Source organism: Mesoplodon densirostris, chromosome 7 (genome assembly GCF_025265405.1).
Source record: "Mesoplodon densirostris isolate mMesDen1 chromosome 7, mMesDen1 primary haplotype, whole genome shotgun sequence".
NCBI classification, from domain to species: domain Eukaryota; kingdom Metazoa; phylum Chordata; class Mammalia; order Artiodactyla; family Ziphiidae; genus Mesoplodon; species Mesoplodon densirostris.
In genome coordinates this window covers 16886912-16904304 of record NC_082667.1, presented here as the reverse complement: position 1 = coordinate 16904304, position 17393 = coordinate 16886912, and the positions used below count along the sequence as shown (strand labels likewise).

Genomic DNA, 17393 nt, shown 5'->3' with positions numbered 1-17393 from the left:
GGCGTGGTCCTCCCCCTGCTGGCCAAGGGGTGGATTTCTACGGCGGACTTGGACCCGCCCTCTCCGTTTCCCCGCCGGTTTTGTAGTCTGGCCCTGCAGTTGTGTTTCTTTTACAAACAACACTCCTCTCCCTCTGAAAAAAAGGGGGGAAGAAGCAAAGCAAAGACAGGCTCCAGACTCACCACACTTTCTAGGGACTTGGGAGGAGGCAGTGTGGGTGACCTCGCGGCAACGTTTGGGATCTGTTGCCTTTTGTGAGAGTTGCTTTTTAAGGGAATTCCCACATCTCTTGAGGGCTGCATAGAGTAGTAAGAGCTTTGTTTTTATTTTAAATCTCTCTCAATATTTTTCAATGGGAAGCTGAGGACTGCTGCTATTGATAGCTTCTTCTCACAGCTGTGTTGGCCTCAGCTGGAATTCTTGTCATTTTCTCTCTAAAAGGAACTAAATTGGGAGTTTACAACTGTTACTATTGAGGGAGACTTCGAGTTCTCAGCATGATTTTACTTAAGCTTCGATATCAGCACTGCTGGGAGGAAACATGAAAGTCGTAGCTGGTAATTTTAGTCCTTGAAAGAAAAACAAATCCACCTTAAGATTTTGTTTGCTTAAAACTAAAATGGGCCTACTCCATCAACCAGCCATCTGCCGGGTCAGGGAGAGCCAGCATGCAGGCAGGGGGAACATTTTTAGACTCTTGTTCACATCTGCACATTTATGTAGAAAATGGTAGTGGTAGGTGGGGATCCAGGGAGCCTGGTGGCTGAGTGTCTAAAAATAGAACTGTGTTCTTAACAGTGAAATCCAACCCAGAGCCTTTCGTTACTCAAGAGTTTCTTTGAGCACCACACGTTAGCATCTGTATTTATTTCTCTGTCTATATAGATGGATCTCCCTCCCTCCCTCCCTCCCTCTCTCTCTCTCTCTCTCCCTCTCTCTCTCTCTCTCTCTCTCTCTCTCTCTCTCTGTGTGTGTGTGTGTGTGTGTCCACATGTATTGAAAACCATGCATTCATATCGGTATCTTCAATTCCATCCAACACCGCAGGGGCATTCTGGTTTTCTCTCTTTCCATATATATATATATATATATATTTTTTCTTTTTCTTTTTTCACTGCGCCTCTTGCGGGATCCTACTTCCCCAACCAGGTATCGAACCTGGTCCGTCGGCAGTGAAAGCGCGGAGTCCTAACCACTGGACCGCCAGGGAATTCCCTCTCTTTACGTATTTGTAATCCCCTTCTCTGGCAGTGAGAAATCTGCCTCCCCTTATCCTCAGGATCTTCTCGGATCGACCCTCTTGTATGGGACCAGACTTGTGTCACGTTGTTGTCGCTGCCCCTCACTGCACAGATGCCCTCTCCACGCCCACTCAGACTCTGACCCTCATGTAGCGCTCCTGCTCTCCCCATCACCCCAGGACAGATACCCTCCTCACCCTTCTTGGGTCTGACCGCCCCCCCCCCACCACTGGAGTGATGCTACTCTTGCCATCCCCCTCCCCCGCCCTTTCAGCCTGCCCGGCCTCTAACACTCTCCTGGGCTGCCCGGATGCCCTCCTAACCTCGCCTGGTCTCGGCATCCCATGCTGGGAGGCCGTAACTACCTCTACCCCTTCCCCTGTCCCTCTTTTAGGGATCTCGTACTCTGTGCCAGGCCACCTCCCTGCTCTTCTCCCAAGTAGAAACTCTCCCCCTACTAAGACTCCAGCATTCCCTGTGGGTGGGCCACCCCCGCTGTGCAGAAGCACCCTCTTCCCTCCAGGACTCCAGCACTCTACCTCCTCCTGCATGGACACCCCCTTGGATACCAACATGTCGATTCTTGTTCTCAGCAGCCCGGAGCACCAGCTCTATGTTACTTAAATAGAAAATCTCCAGAAATATCCAGCAAGTCCCAGTGCTCCATGACATCCACCGTAGAACCAGTGTCTTGGGAATTGGAAAGACCTTTAGAGGCCGTTCAGCTCTAACTTAATGTATACCTTTTGCTATTACTTCTTAATGAAAAGTTTTCTGATTTGTAATAAAAAGAACTCAGCGCCTCACAAGACAGTTCATTTCATTTTCAAATGGCTTTCATTGTTAAGGAGGTTTCCATGCTTGTCTTGAGAGTTTGACTGTAAATCTTCCTCCTGTTTAAACAGGTTTGATCACAGAAACACTTTGAATGGAGATGGTCTTCACTTTGAGATGATCTGAGAGTGCTCCCTATATGTGATCTTGCCATGATAAGTCATCCCTCTGAAAATTAGTGCTTTTACAAAAGAAAAATAATTGAGGCTCAGGGCTGGGAGTAGAATTCAAGAGTCTGTTTCAGTGGCTAGAAGGAATACTTTTGGCTGTAAATATACAGTATATTGTCCAATAAAACGTGATTTAGGGGGGAGCTGCCCAGGATGAGAGAAACCAGTCGATACAGCTGATCCACACTATCTCCCTGACGGGCTGCTGTTCCATGTCTCTCTTACCTCTGCTTGCCTCTACCCCGGGCTCTGGGTCTGCACTACCGTCCAGGGCAGCTTTCTCAAATAGAACTTGCAGTGAGGAGATGATCTGTATTTGTGCTGTCAGATGCCCACTGGCCACATACGGCTGTTGAGCATTTGAAATGTGGCTAATGTGACTGAGGAACTGGATTTTAAATTTTAATAGACTTAAATGGTCTCACGTGGCTAACTGCTGTTGGACAGTGAAGTTCTAGGGAATCTGCTTGTCCCTTTCTTTCTTCCCTGTGGTGTGGGCAACACCCTTTGCTTCTAGTTCAGCTGTAGAAAGAAATGACCAGAAGAAATGGTTCTGAGGATTTAAAAGCCATGCACAGCTATGGCGGGTGCTGCTCTGTTGAGCTGAACTGCTGGCAGGGAGAGTGTTCACCTTCCCAATCACTGCTCTGTGTCTTGTGGGCATGAAGCTTAATGCTTGGGAAAGTGACACCTTCTCCGTTAGAGAATGATTATTCTTTGGCCATGGGTGGATGCGTACGGTGTTCTCCAGCTGGACCCTCCAGATAAGCCTGAGAAACAATGGAAAAATAAAACAATTACCCTTTCTTTCTCCCAAAGCAGGAAGAAAAGTGGCGGGGTGGGGAGTGGGGTTCAGACTGTGGCCTTTGGGTTGTTCCTTATGCATCGCTTCCTGTTATCTTCCCTGGTGGCAGTACCTAGAGAGGTGTATGTTCAGTATTTTCCCTGGTCTGTACCAGTTTAAGTGAGTCCTGCTTCTAGGTCTGATGGGGGTTTCATTTCCTCTGGAACCTGCTTTATATTCTTCCTTTCTTCTACAGTGATCCCTGCTGGTCCCTCAGCCCATGTCGTGTTTACGCTCTGTAACCTGTCTGCCTGCGGGAGGGAATTACTTACCATCTGGTCTCCCCAGAGTCTTCCCCCAATGCCTGGCTTACTCACTGTGTGCTCGCGTTTTGTCTCTCGTGGAGATTTAAATGGCGCTAGCTTCTTGGAAATCCTGCCTTCACTCCATTTTCTTGTAAGCATCCTTGCTATCCAGATGTTAAGACTGGTTCCATTCCTTGGTGAGGATGGTTTATTCCACTTGTTCTCAATGACCAGTTTGGTCTTCCTGAGTCCCTGTGGCCTTGAGGATGGGGATGTTGGGTGGCATAGGGTGCCACTCCACAGCCGGAAGCAGTCTTTCACCTATTCTGCTTTCACAGCCACTGCTGTCCATTAAGACCCCTTGTTTCCTGTTTGAAGGATGCAGCCTGCTCTCAGTTCCTTTTCAGAGCCGAGAACTCATATAGAACTAATGATAGCATTTGATGTTCTTCCAGATAGTCAACCAGTCCGTCAGTTTCTGTCTTTACACATGTACATACACACACACACATAAAGCATGTTCCCTTAGCTCGGCATATTATAAGCATTTCCTCAAAGCATTAAGAACTTTTCCCAAATGAAATCTTTAATGACGGCATGATGCTCCAGCATATGAATGAGTCATAGATTGCTTTCTTAGATTGTATAATATTTAAACATTCAGCAATGCCACAGAGTATAATTTCCCAAAAAGTCAAGGATGTGAATAAAGAAGGGTGAGAAAATGCTTGTTGCTGGTAAGTTTAATATCAAAGTTGGTCTCACTTGACTCACACAGTGGCTGCAAGGTCCCAGTCCCTCGTTTTGTCCTTCGTAGGCCACGGCGGTACTTCCTCCTGTCGTCCCAGATGGCTCTGCATCCTGAGTACAGAGAGGAGCTGGCCACCCTCCAGGCCAGACACGGAGAAGCGACGTTGGTCCTGGACAAGTGCACCAACCTCTCCGAGGGCATCCCTGCTGCCCGAAAGCGCTGCCATAAGCACCAGGTCTTTGATTACCCACAGGTGCTGCAGGTGAGTGCCACCCGGCACCTCTCTTGGGGCTTGGCACAGGTCACATCCGCAAGGTGAAACTGACCCCAACAGACAGGTGTTTCCCACGTTCAGCTAGCAGAGCTCCCCAAGGGGAGAGGAAGACACAGACTGCTCTTCACTGCAGCCATGGACCTCCAGGAGCTTTGGCATCTGTGTACTGTTTGTGCAAAGCTGCTTGGCCTATGAGCGTTCCTACTCCTTTCAGATATTCATCTTACTGCAAAAGCACAAATCCCATAGATTTACAAAAAAACCACATAGACAAAGCAGGCATACCTATTTTGCTTTTATCACTGTATTCATAATCCAGCCCAGAGAAACTTCCTTCTCTAAGGTGCAGCTTGTATCCTCTGACTGTGCCAACCCGTAAGGCCATGGTCAGCTTTTCCTGAGTGAGAGGTTTTTATTTTTTGTCACCATTTTGTCTCTTGGTGTTTTTGCCGCCCTTAGCATGTCCTACTGGTACTGTGGAAGTGGCAGGGCTTCCATAACCGGAAGCAGAGTAGTCCTTCTGGGGATGTTTTATAAGCAGGATATTTCACACTCCAAGGGCCTCGAGGCTAGGAAAGGAGAAAATGAGTTTTGTTCACATAAATATTTAAAATACGGACAGGTTATTTCAAGGAGAAATATCAAAGAGCTGGTGTGATTTTTTTTTTTTTTTTTTTTAATCTCCAAAGAGAACTGGCCCATGCTGAGATTGTTAAAATACTTTCTCTCAAAAAGTGCTGCATCTCCTCTGGAATGTCTGACTGATAACAGTGGTGATGTGAGCAGGAGTATTTATAGTAACCTTTGTCTAGACAGGAAAAATGGTTATCAGCACGTGTGTCCACATCTGGACACCGACTCTTTGGGGCCAGCTGAGCTGTCCACCTGCACCTCCACCATGACTGATGCCCTTTTTCCACTCTTGCTGTTTTCTGGTTTATCCCCGGAGGCATTTGGCATGTTGAGTTTCTTCATATTTTTTCTGAACTTTCCTTTTCTCTAGCTTTAAAGATTAAACAGTGTTTTGTTTTTTAACTTTTTTTCCTCCTGAAGAGGCAAAAACTGGGAGAAACTGAGTATTAGAGATGGGGCCTTTTCTTATTTTGGTTGACTTATTGCAGCTGTTTCTTCTTCTGTACATCTCTCCCAAACCTGTCCCACATCGAGTACAAGTTTGAGGGAGTGAACGAGGAAGAAATTTTTTGAGATTTTGCTTTTTGTTCGATGGATTGTTTCTAAATAGAGCACATCTGTCTTAATATGTTTTCTAAGGCATTGCATTCATGAAATGAATGTCTTCTATATGCAAAGCACACTGCTAGATGCCATGGGGAGTAGAAAGATAAAAGGAGATTTGATACTTTCTATTTAGGGGGTCCTCTAGGGAGACTGGTAGGCCCAGACCAAATAATTCTATAACAAGGTAGGCGGAGGTAGGTATTCTGAGCGCTGTGCAGCCACTGTGCCACAGTGTGTGTACACAGCACACTAGGACTGAAAGAATCCATCCCTTGCAAAGTCACGTTGTTGAGTGTCCAGAGGAAGACCTAGACGTGGGTTGTGAACATTTTCAGAACGCCAACAGTGGAGGCATCGCGCTGACACTGAAGAGTGGAAAACCAGAACATCGCAGCCACTTAAGCTTTTTAGTCTTACTGGTGTGACCTGCTACCTTTTAGCACTTTTGGTGTTGCTTGGCTTCAGCCCTTGAAAGAACTTCGTGGTCTGCGGGTATCAGACTAAGTAGATCAGCGAAACTGGTATGTAATCCCTCCCTTTGCCTGTATTCCTGCAGGAGGCTACTTTTTGTGTGGTCCTTCGAGGAGCTCGTCTGGGCCAGGCGGTGTTGAGTGACGTGTTGCGGGCCGGCTGTGTCCCAGTTATCATTGCAGACTCCTACATTCTGCCTTTCTCTGAAGTTCTTGACTGGAAGAGGTGGGTGTTACCTTCTGATAAACTTTACACCAGGAGTCCTGCATGGATTAGATTTTAAAAGTGCCCCCAGCAATTGTAACACTAGCTAGGTTGGAAAAGTAGTCCTTCAGCTGGTTTTTGCTATATTTTCCATAAGGAGAGTTAGTCCGTTGGCCTGGAGCCGAGGTTGGCCAACAGGCCTTTGGGCCAAATATGGTAGGCTGCCAGTGTTTGTAAATAAAGCTTTATTGAATCACAGCATACCCATTCATTTACACATGATCTTTGGCTGTTTTTGAGTGACAGTGGCAGAGTTGAGTACTGTAGTTTAAAATGGCAAGAGATTACATGGCCTGCAAAACCTAAAATATTACCATCTGGCCGTTTACCCTTGACCTAGAGCAGTGGTTCTCAGCTGTGACTAGAGTGTACTCACCTGAAGAACTTTTAAACACATACCTGGGCCTTGTCCTCAGGACTTTTGAAGCTCCATGGGCAATTCTGATTTGTAGCCACAGTTGAGAACCACTGCTCTAGAGTCTGTTGAATTTGCATAAAGTACTGGCTGGAGGCGGAGCGCCTGCACACGGGTGAAAGCTTAGAAACACTCCCAGTAGACAGATGGACATGCATGGGTCCTGCCTGAATGTGACTGTCAGTGCTGTGCTTCATGGGATAGTCTGCTCGTCTCTTGTTTCATTTCCCCAGGACTTTGGAGGTTAAAGGTTTTTGAAAACGAGTTCCTTTTGTACATACCTCTCAGGCTTGTCTTTGCCTCAAGTGCTTAATTGCTTTCTCCTCTTCCACCTTTTTTAATATCATGTTCAAGCCTGGTCACCACAGGTATTTGAACAATTTAAATAGCATTCATTCATGTGTACATTCACTTATCTCACATTTACTGGAAAGCCTACCGTGAATAATACAGGCTCTGCTCTTAAGGAGGTGAGAATCCAGTGGGGAAGACAAACCAACAATTATAATATTGTATGATAAACGCTGTAACAGATGCATGCAGGGGGGCTATGGAAACCCAGAACAGGGAGGGAGCCCAGTTCAGCTTGGAGGAGGAGGGTGTGTGATTCTCTGTGTCCTGGATAAGTGATGAGCCACTTCCAGTCACTTATTCATCTGTGGAAATATGTATTGAGCACCCTCTCTTTGCCAGGTACTGTGTTGGGTATGGGGATACAAAGATGATCGAGGTCAGGTCTTGCCTCTGAGAAGCTCTTAGTCCAGTGGTGGGAGATAGACAAGTAAGCCAGTGATTACCAGATGCAGAGCTGAGATGCAGCCCTGGCTGGATGGGATGCTTGGAGAGGGAGGAAGAGACACATACCCTTGCTGGCTGTGGGGTTGGGTAGGGCTTCTCAGAGGCAGTGACCCTGAGCTGAGTCTGAGAAGATATTCATTCCTATGAGGATCTAGATGTGCTTGGGTAGATGTAATTTGGATAAGTGGTGGAAGGGCCCTGGATTTGAAGCCAAAGGCTGGGGTTCAGATAACCAGCTCTATTATTGGCTAGCTTTGTGATCTTGCCAATCACTTAATCTTTTTGAGCCTCAGTTTTCCCATCTGTATGGTAGAAATCATTTACTTATTTAACAAGTATTTATTAAGTGCAGTTGTGCTAGGCAGTATGCCAGGTGCTCGGGATATGCTGGTGAGTGGGACCAGACGTGCTTCCATCCTAGTGAACTAGGCTAGTGGGCGGAGGGGGTTTCAGATTTTAATAAATTAACCTAGACAAATATAATGACCAACTCTGCTGAATCCATGAAGAGTAAGTCGTCATCGAGCCCTCTCTCCCTTACCCACCATCACTAATCTGGTGGCACGTCCTGCTGGCTCCGCTCCCTCGTCACTTTCATCACTTCCTCCCTCTTAGCATCCCTTGCCTGGACCGTGCAGTGGGCCCCAGCTGTTCTCCCTGCTTCTGCTCCTGCTTCCTGTAGTTTGTTCTAACACTTCAGGCAGAATGATCCAGTTGGAACATAACCATATCGTGCCGTGCTTTCCTGACACCTTCTGTGGTTTTCTATCTCAGTGAAAGCGTAAGTCCTTAAATGGCCAGGGAGGCCCCAGAGGCTTTATTGTGACCCTCCCTCCCTCCCCTGTTTCTCTTCACTGCCTGGCATTCTCCACCTTCTTTACTGTGCTCCTGCCACACTGGCCTCCTTGCTGTTGCTGGAACATTCCCGACACCCTGTTTCCTCAGGGCCTTTTGCTTATTGTTCCTTCTGGAATGCTCTCCCTCGGGTTATTCCCCTGGTCCTCTCACTCCCTGGCCTTCCTTCCATGTCTGATTTGTTCACTGTTGTATTGCCAGGACCTAGCACATAGTAGGGTCTCCATAAATATACGCTGAATAAATGAATGGATTGGTGAATATAGCTAAAGGAGAAGAGTCATTGTTAATTCAGAGTGGGCAGTGAAGAGTGAAGAAGAGTACCAGGTAGGCAGAATTGGACACGCAAAGCCCTTGTGGTTAGGCAGAGTGTGGTATGTTCAGGAGACTTAGAGGGTACCTGTGTGGCTGAAGCACAGTGGGGAGTGGACGGAGGATGGGAGATGAATGGAGTGGTGCTGGGGAGCTGAGAGATGGAGCTGGTGGGAGCTCCTTTGAGCTGGTCGGCCCTGAGAAAGGGGCAAGGAAGAGGGACTACTCACTGCAAGGACTGTGGGGCTGAGGGTAGTTTGGGGGTGTTGTTGCTTCTGCTTGTGAGAATTAAATAAGAAATGTACGTAGCAGTGCTTTGTGTACAGGGCTGCGTGTCCATCAGTTGTCTTGCTCTTGTCTCTAGAGCATCTGTGGCTGTGCCAGAAGAAAAGATGTCAGATGTGTACAGTATTCTGCAGAGCATCCCCCAAAGACAGATTGAAGAAATGCAGAGACAGGTAAGGGGCCAGGCAGCCCTGTTGTGGAGGGGGCGTGGGTGACGTGAAAGGGTGGCCCTAGCTGCTTGGGTACAGAGCGATGGCTGCTGAGTGTGGGAGTGGGATTTATTTCCTCCACTACGTTGACCAACTAAACTTAAAAGAGGAAAGCAGTGTTAGGGAGTTGCATCAGGTAAGGTTTGGAATAATAACTCTCAGAGATTCAGAAATGCTCTTGAGGTAAGCCTACTGTGACGCTAGGGTCACACCTCAGCGGTATGTTCGGGACGCAGAGCTGCCCCTCTCTGGAAGGTGGTTTACGCGGCAGGTGAGGGTTCTGGTGACCGAGACGGCTGTGGAAGCCAGCACGTTTCAGGGTGATGCTTCTGAGGAGCCTTGACCTCGAGAGTGTCTTGGTGTCAGCTGGCCTGGATCCCCCCTTCAGCGGCCCTCGTGATTAAGAGGTGCCCTCCTCTCCCCAGAACACGTGCACCCTCCCTCTTCCCCTCCCAGGTCTCTCGTCTACCTTCTGATGCCCCTTCCCCTGGGCTGCTCTCCGCTGTCTAATGCACCCACCACGCGTCCTGTGTAGTCCTGCTGCCCTTTCTCTCTCCCAAAAGAAGTTTAGTTGGGCTTAAATGTGAAACAAGTTAAAAACTGAAAAAAGACTATCCCAGTCTTGGTACTGTGCATGTTGTTTCTATTTCTTTTTTTCCTTTCTTTCTTTTTTTTAAAAAATTTTTATTGGCGCATAGTTGATTTACAATGTTGTGTTAGTTTCTACTGTACAGTGAATCAGTTATACACATACATACATCCACTCTATTTATTTATGTTTTTGGCCACGCCGTGTGGCACGCAGCGCAGCATGTGGGATCTTAGTTCCCTCACCAGGGACTGAACACCCCCTGCAGTGGAAGCGCAGGGTCTTAAGCATTGGACCGCCAGAGAAGTCCCTCTGTTTCTGTTTTGTAAATAAGTTCATTTGTACCATTTTTTTAGATTCCACATATAAGTGATATGATATTTGTCTTTCTCTGTCTGACTTACTTAGTATGATAATCTCTGGGTCCATCCATGTTGCTGCAAATGGCATTACTTCATTCTTTTTTTATGGCTGAGTAATATTCCATTGTATATATGCACCACATCTTCTTTATCCGTTCATCTGTTGATGGAGATTTAGGTTACTTCCATGTCTTGATGATTGTAAACAGAGCCGCAGTGAATACTGGGGTGTATGTATCCTTTTGGATCATGGTTTTCTCTAGTTCTTTTTTTTTTTTTTAATGGATTTTAACAAGTTTTTATTTCTATCAAAATTATCTATGTAGGTGCTGAGCTGGAGAAGAGGTTTGGAGGGCTCTCAGCGTTGAGGATGTTACTGTCCCATGCACCCCTGTGTCTAACCTTGTCCCAGGAACGAGCCTCAAGCCTCTGTCTGGGCTAGGGCAGGGCAGTCACCCAGCTGTGTGTGGAATGGGGAGGAATTCTGGGCTTCTAACTGCTTCCTAAATACATTTTCCATCTGTCCTCCTGCTCTGAGCACTGCCTTTTCCCCTGAGTTTCTGCAGCGGAACCCAGATTTTTCTCAGCTGATGTAGGATGTGCTCTCTTGGGCCTATAGCGTCAGCTACCACCTTTCCTTCTGCTTTTCCGCTTCCACATTTTGTTGCTGTTATCTCCTCCCCCGTTCTCTTTATCTTTCAGTGATTATGCCTTAATTTAAAAAAATTCCCCTTTATTGTCATTTTAGGGTTTTAGGAGGGAGTTAGTGAATGTGGTCAGTCCACTTCTTTATTTTGGTACCGAGCTTCTTAAACCAAAGAGATGGCACATCACACAGTAATTAACTCTGTAGGTTCTTACCCCAGACTGCCTGTGTTGAATGCCAGCTTGCCCAGTTACTAACTCTGTGCCCTTGGCCAAGGATCTGCCTTCTCTGGACCTCAGTAGCCTCATCTGTAAAACATTTTGGTGTTCTGATTTGAAAACAAATCACAGGTTGAGTTTAGCCTCCCTGAAGTTTTTTCATAGCACACCCATGTTCGTTTTAAGTTTCTGGGCTTCCCCGTTTGTTACTTAATTCCTGACCTCATCTGAGTTTTAGTGAATTAGAAAATCAGTCTAGAGATCTCTACATTCTTGATCTAAACCTGTGATTCTTACAACTCATGTAGAAGAAAATGCTCCTTGAAGGACGCTGGTGTTCATGCTCTTTGTGTTTCTTTTTATGGCATCTTGATTTGTTTAACATAATTAAATAGAAACTCATCTGCTAAATCAGATATCATCTTTTTCTAGATTTAGCCTAAAAGGCTAAGAAAACACTGGGTAGGTAAAAATGAGCAAGTTCTATCCAGTTACCTTCTCCCCCCGGCCACCTTCGTGCGGGAAAGAGAATCACTTAGTTGCCAAGCAGAGCTCCCACTGTCAGCTCCCAGAATGCCCTTGTTTTCCGGGAGCTTGGCTTGGAAACCGTAGGTCTGAGACGAGCCTGGCCTGCCTTTTCGGTGACAGGCTCGGAATCATAGAACCGTTGAGATGGAATGACTAAAGGTTACTTAAAACTGTAATTTTAGGTTGTTTTGGTTCAAAGAGACACACTTGGAGTCAGAAGACTCGAGTATGAGCCCTGAGTCTGTCCCTATTAATTATACAACCATGACAAGTTACCAAAGCTCCTTGGACTTTCCTTTCCTCATTTATGAAATCAAGGCGTCGGCTAGATCATCTCTCATGTTCCATTCAGCTGTTAAAAAAACGCTGTGAAACCCTTGTCCTTGACAACATTAATAATTAAGTGGTCATCTCTTTCCCATGACCACCTCCTGTCATGAGGGCCAGTTACTGTCTCTGGTGGTGAATAACCTACATTATGTCAACTTGGAGGGTAAAGGCAGTCTTGGTACTTTCCTGCCTCCCGTTCTAAATCTCCCTTCTGCTTGCTGATGCCCCTTTTCTCTGTGCTATTTTCAGACCTTCTGACACTCTCTGCTGCCATGCCCCGTTTAGTCCTGCTCCCCTTTCTCTGAATATTCTACATCTCCAAAATGACCTCTTTTCTTCTCCCAACCTCACATTTCTAGACTGGACTGATCTCAACGAAAGGTGAGATTATCTGGTTGAAGCAATTCCCAGGTAGTTATAAAGGATGAATAAGTTTAGCTGCCAGACCTCAGCCATACACCTGTCTCCCAACTTGTGACAACCGGCAGTGTCTCTAGACGTTACCAAATGCCCCCCGTGGAGCAACATTTCTGTGATTGGGAACCACTTTTCTATTGATAGTTAATCCTCTGTCTAAGATTAGAGACAGTTCTTTTGTCCTTTCCAGAATATGCTTGTCATTTTGCCTTCTGTATACCCTCCATTGACTGAATCTGACCTTGGCAGGAGTAACGGAAAAAATAGCACACACTTGGTTCTGGAAAGTTTTTACACCTTAGTGAATTCTCTTTAGGGAGGTCAAATTTGAGTCTTTCTGTAAGACAGGCATAAACTTTTAGGGGAAAACCTGTGGCATCGGTAGCTGATACCTTGGAACCCCTGGTTGATCATGTTAGAATGAGCTGAGACCGAGGAACAGAGGGTCTGATTTTCTTGCTCAGAAACTCAGAACCGGCTCAAGGGCCTGCGTGGACAGTTGTAGCCAGCAGAGGGCTCCATCCACTCTTAAGTGACTCATTTTCCTTTTGAGTGTTTGTTTCCAAGAAGTCCTAAGTTCTGTAAGCTACATTGACGTTGTCCTCAGAACCGCTCTCTCGAGACCCGCTCCTTGCTGCACTTAGCACAGGATTCTGCTCTCCTGTGATGGAATAGAGCCAGAGTTTCTGAATTGACCCCAGAGATGGGGGGTGGGATCTTGGTGACGAAGGTATTGCAGTAACCTTTTGCAGCTTAGAGTTCAGGGGCTATAATCTGATCGATGAATACATGGTGAAAATCCTTAACACGACTCGGGAGTTAGGATGTACCAAGAGAGAAGGATATTCTGCCTGACAAGGAAACCTAATTAAGTTTTCCACCTGACCTTAGATGCGCTAGTGAAGCAGCCATAACGTTAAATGCAGGGCTAGACCCTGAAGTAAGAGCTGGGGTCAAGCTAAGATTGTGGAAGTACAACCTGCATCTGTGTTATCTCCCCCTAAAGGCCAACAGCCAGCAGTACTGGCATATATGACATTGAAAGAGCTGGGGTGGCTTATGGGTTTTTTTGTGGTTAAGTTAAAAACCAGTTCCTTCAATGAGAGGTTAATAGTTACAGCAGTATAAAGCCAACTCACTAGTCAGCCTTTTATTGTCCTATGAGCTAAATTAACTAGTTAATTAATTCAGTACAGCCCTAATTATGTTTTTTCCCCAAGGGGAGATGATGGGAGGTGATAAGCAACCTGTGATCCCCACCCACAGAGGCCTAACAGCCATCTTGGGGATATGTGGGTATAAGCCTGAAGAAAGCTGAGAAGATGGTGCAGGTTTTCCAAAGGCTGTTAGGGGTCTGACATGGGAGGAAGTACGGGTTAAAGCTGTTACGGACAGCTTTATTGGGGAGGTAGCATTTGATGTAAGCCTTAAAGATGGGGAGTCCCGTCAACCATCTTTCTCACACTGGAAACCAGGAAGAAGTATGCAACCAAGTATTTTTCTGTAGTCATATGGAACACTCACGTCTCCCTTTGAATCACAATGGAAAAGAAAGCAATCTGGGATATTGGAAGGCTGAATAGACACTGGACTGTATAGTTAGAAATGTTTGTGTGGATAGGGGGGAAGGCGTAAACGGATCCCCAGTTTATCTGTTGAACGGAGTTTCCAAACATTCTTTTATTGGTCAGTGGCTCCACCAGCAGTGACCTCTAACCTCAGCCACACTAGGAGGTGGAAGTCAGGAGCCTGCCTTGCCTTTGAACTCTTCTTTGTACTCAACTGACTAGGAGCCTTTGAGGTGGCAGAAACATTCAGCATCTTCTTTGCTCTATCTCTCCTTTAACGCTTGGCTAAGTTAAAATATCCGTTTCTTTTCAATCTATTACACTGACCCATCTCAGTCTGCCTTCATATTTTCCTACTAAGCCTACCAAATATTTGTGCCATGGAGGAGTACTTGAAGGTATAATGGGCTGATTAGGCAAAAGAACACTTCCACTGAAGAAACTGTGGTACCCTCACCTAGCAGGACTGTAGTTAGGTGTAGCTATGCCGGAGGAGAGACCACAGAACAGTAAGTGTGTGCGCATCCACCAGAGCTCACGCATTTTATTCAGGGGAGAGCCCCGACAGGAGGCTGCTATTTTATCCTGTTTACACGCGATTTCAGCACATTGAATTATCCACTTTCCATAGCCATAGTAGTTTAAAAGTGACAAATTTGAAAGAAAGACCTCACCTGAGGGTCTGTGAGATGGGTCATCTGCCAGTCAGGCATGAATAGAGAAGACGGAAAAGCTATTTTAAAAATAGAACTTTCAGCACTTTGGATGTATGCAGACCACTGTGTGCGCTTCACAATATGGGCGTGTCATTGCAAGATGGCGGAATTCCTCGGTTCAAAGAAGTATGCGTGTGTTTGTTTGTTTTTCATATTTTGGATTTCTGGCATCCAAATGAGTCTTACCATCACTTTGAACATTGAATATAGTTTCTATTTCATCCCCTTGAAGATGTTATTGATGGGGCATCTTAAAACCGAGGAAATACAGAAATGGCTCTTCTTGGTGATGCCCTACAGTCTTTAAGTGAAGGTTTAAATTTTGTTTAGCATATATATATTTTTAAAATATTGGCTTTCATGTAAAATATTTTATAAAGTTTTCTATCTAAAATGTTTGTTTTTATTTTTTAAAAAGGTTTTGTGATTCACTTAAATGTGTAAACCCTCGGATATCTAGAAGCCTCAGCAGTCCAGAGGGATGTGTTCTCTGAGGGTTCCCTATGCTGGTGGCTTGACTGTTGTGTCCATTGATGGCTACATAGCAGTCTGTGTCCATTTCTCCCTCCCTCCCTCCCTCCCCCTGCTCCCCCCCCCCCCCCGCAACACACACACAATTTACAAAGCAAACTCTGTAAACAGAGTAGTGAGATAGGCAGCGAGAGGAGTAATCCGAATTTTTTAATGTGAGGAAACTGAATAAAAGAGACGTAAGGTGATCCTCCGGAGACCACACAATATGTAAGGGACAGACAGGGAGCATACTCTTTTGCTGCCCACAACTTTACTCAAATTATAGAGCTTTGTGGCCTGGATCGAGGCTGAAAATCAGGATGCCCTTCCCAGTAATTCAAGCTAACTGCTTATTGGATAGTCTTCCCCAAAACATGGTCGCTTGAGACATTTGGGACTGGACACATCCCTGGAAATATGTTATGAAGAATGTGGAAGGGCTTCCCTGGTGGCGCAGTGGTTGAGAGTCCGCCTGCCGATGCAGGGGACATGGGTTCGTGCCCCGGTCTGGGAGGATCCCACATGCCGCAGAGCGGCTGGGCCCGTGAGCCATGGCCGCTGAGCCTGCGCGTCCGGAGCCTGTGCTCCGCAATGGGAGAGGCCACAACAGTGAGAGGCCCGCGTACCACAAAAAAAAAAAAAAAAAAAAGAATGTGGAAAAGATTTCACTTCTCATTTCCAGGATCAATATTATAATGTCTGTCACTCTTATCCCCCCCACTGTGAAATAGAAAATTTTTTAATATATATAAACTGAACTCTCAGGGCTTTTAAAAAATGCCAAGTGTTCCCTGCTTCCCTTCCTCTCCCCCCACCCCACCCCACCCCGCCCCACCCCTGCTCTCCAGTCCCAACATGCCACTCCAAGCTCTATTTCCCATCCCTGCTTTTGTACTTGCCCTAGAAAAAGCTACTGGATCACTTACCCTTCAACAAACACACTGACCTGATCCCTGGAGTTCTCCCTGTGAAACAGACAACCATGGTCTGATACAAAGTCAGGCTCTTTGGCCAGTGGGAGAGCCTTGGGGAAGAGTGTGATTACGGGATATTTTGAGTTTCATAACTTTGTTTCAGTAGCACTGTATACTCTGTTGGAGTTTTCCTGAATGTATAAATCCATATTCTGAAGGAGACCGGTCAACGTATGTTTAAAGTAGGATAAAATAAGGACTCATTTAATCGAAACTCTTAAGGAAGAGCATTTTTATGTGTTTAACTTTTCTTTTTTTCAACTTTAGTATTAAGAACCTTATTGGAAAAAGACTCTTGCCAAGTATCTGATGGGAAGCCAAGAAAAGCATTTTAATAGAACTGTCTCAAATTTATAGTGCACTAGGGCCTGTAGATAAATTTCCCTGTCTTTAAGGTATGGGCTGATTTGCAGTTATTTTGTATAGCTTCTGAGATTTAAATCCTCACAGTCCAGATGCAGAGACCATAAAGCTGCTTTCCTTGGCAACCTGGGCATACCTTGTCCATGGCGAGCATCATGGGTAGTAGATGGAGCTCTGTCTGTAAATGCTCGCTTATTGTACTGTGATGCCAATTTTAATTGGTTTGGCGACTTTTCCTAGAGTAGCCCACCTAAATATTCTCTAAATCTGGGAGAATTATTAGAGTCCTTGATTTCATAATGCAAACCCGTCAAATAAATATGTACTGAGTACCTGCTTTGTTCCTAGAATTGTATAGGCACAGTGAGGGAGATCTTTGAAAAGGGAGGGAGGGACACAGATCCTGTCTATAAGAAAGGCCATCAGGGTGCTGGGGAGAGTACTTTCAGTAGTATATGAATGAAGAGGCCAGAAGTGCTGTCACTCAGTCGTACTGTGGAGAGTCAGGAACAGATTAGGAGGTGAAGGGGGCTTCACGACTGGCTGGCCTCGAATAAGGAGAGGATGCTCTGAGAGGTACTGACCTTCTCGCAGAGGTTGGCTTCTGTGGGAAAGACACGGTAGGTCAGATGGAGCAGCCCAAGGGGGGGACTTGGAATACCAGTAGCAGAGAACTTTGTAGGGAGTTAGAAGGAAGGGAAGGTAAGTGACAAGTGGAGAGTAATGAAAGGATGTGTGATGAGAGGGGAAAGCAGTATCAGTTAAGGAGATTGAGGGAAAAAAAAATCAAAAGAGCTGGAAGGGACCTTAGAAATTATTCAACCCTTTTTCTCATATTTTATAAATGATGTATAAACCCTAGAGTTCAAGTGATCTTGAGAATGAATTGCTAGGGTCAGAGCTGAGCCTACCCTTGAACCCAGGTTTTCTGATTCCAGCCGATTATTTTTTTGGGGAAAGGG

At 45.8% G+C, this 17393-nt stretch overlaps 1 protein-coding gene across 3 annotated transcripts in view; it reads left to right on the top strand.

Moving 5' to 3' along the window:
* The window catches only part of EXT2 (exostosin glycosyltransferase 2), a 143502-nt gene that overhangs the window by 29714 nt on the left and 96395 nt on the right, over nt 1-17393 (top strand). For all 3 annotated transcript variants that reach the window (XM_060104633.1, XM_060104632.1, XM_060104631.1), the window contains 3 exons: nt 4152-4347; nt 6155-6294; nt 9078-9171. In XM_060104633.1, the coding sequence (XP_059960616.1) occupies nt 4152-4347; nt 6155-6294; nt 9078-9171 (430 nt within the window). The remainder of the gene's footprint in view (nt 1-4151; nt 4348-6154; nt 6295-9077; nt 9172-17393) is intronic.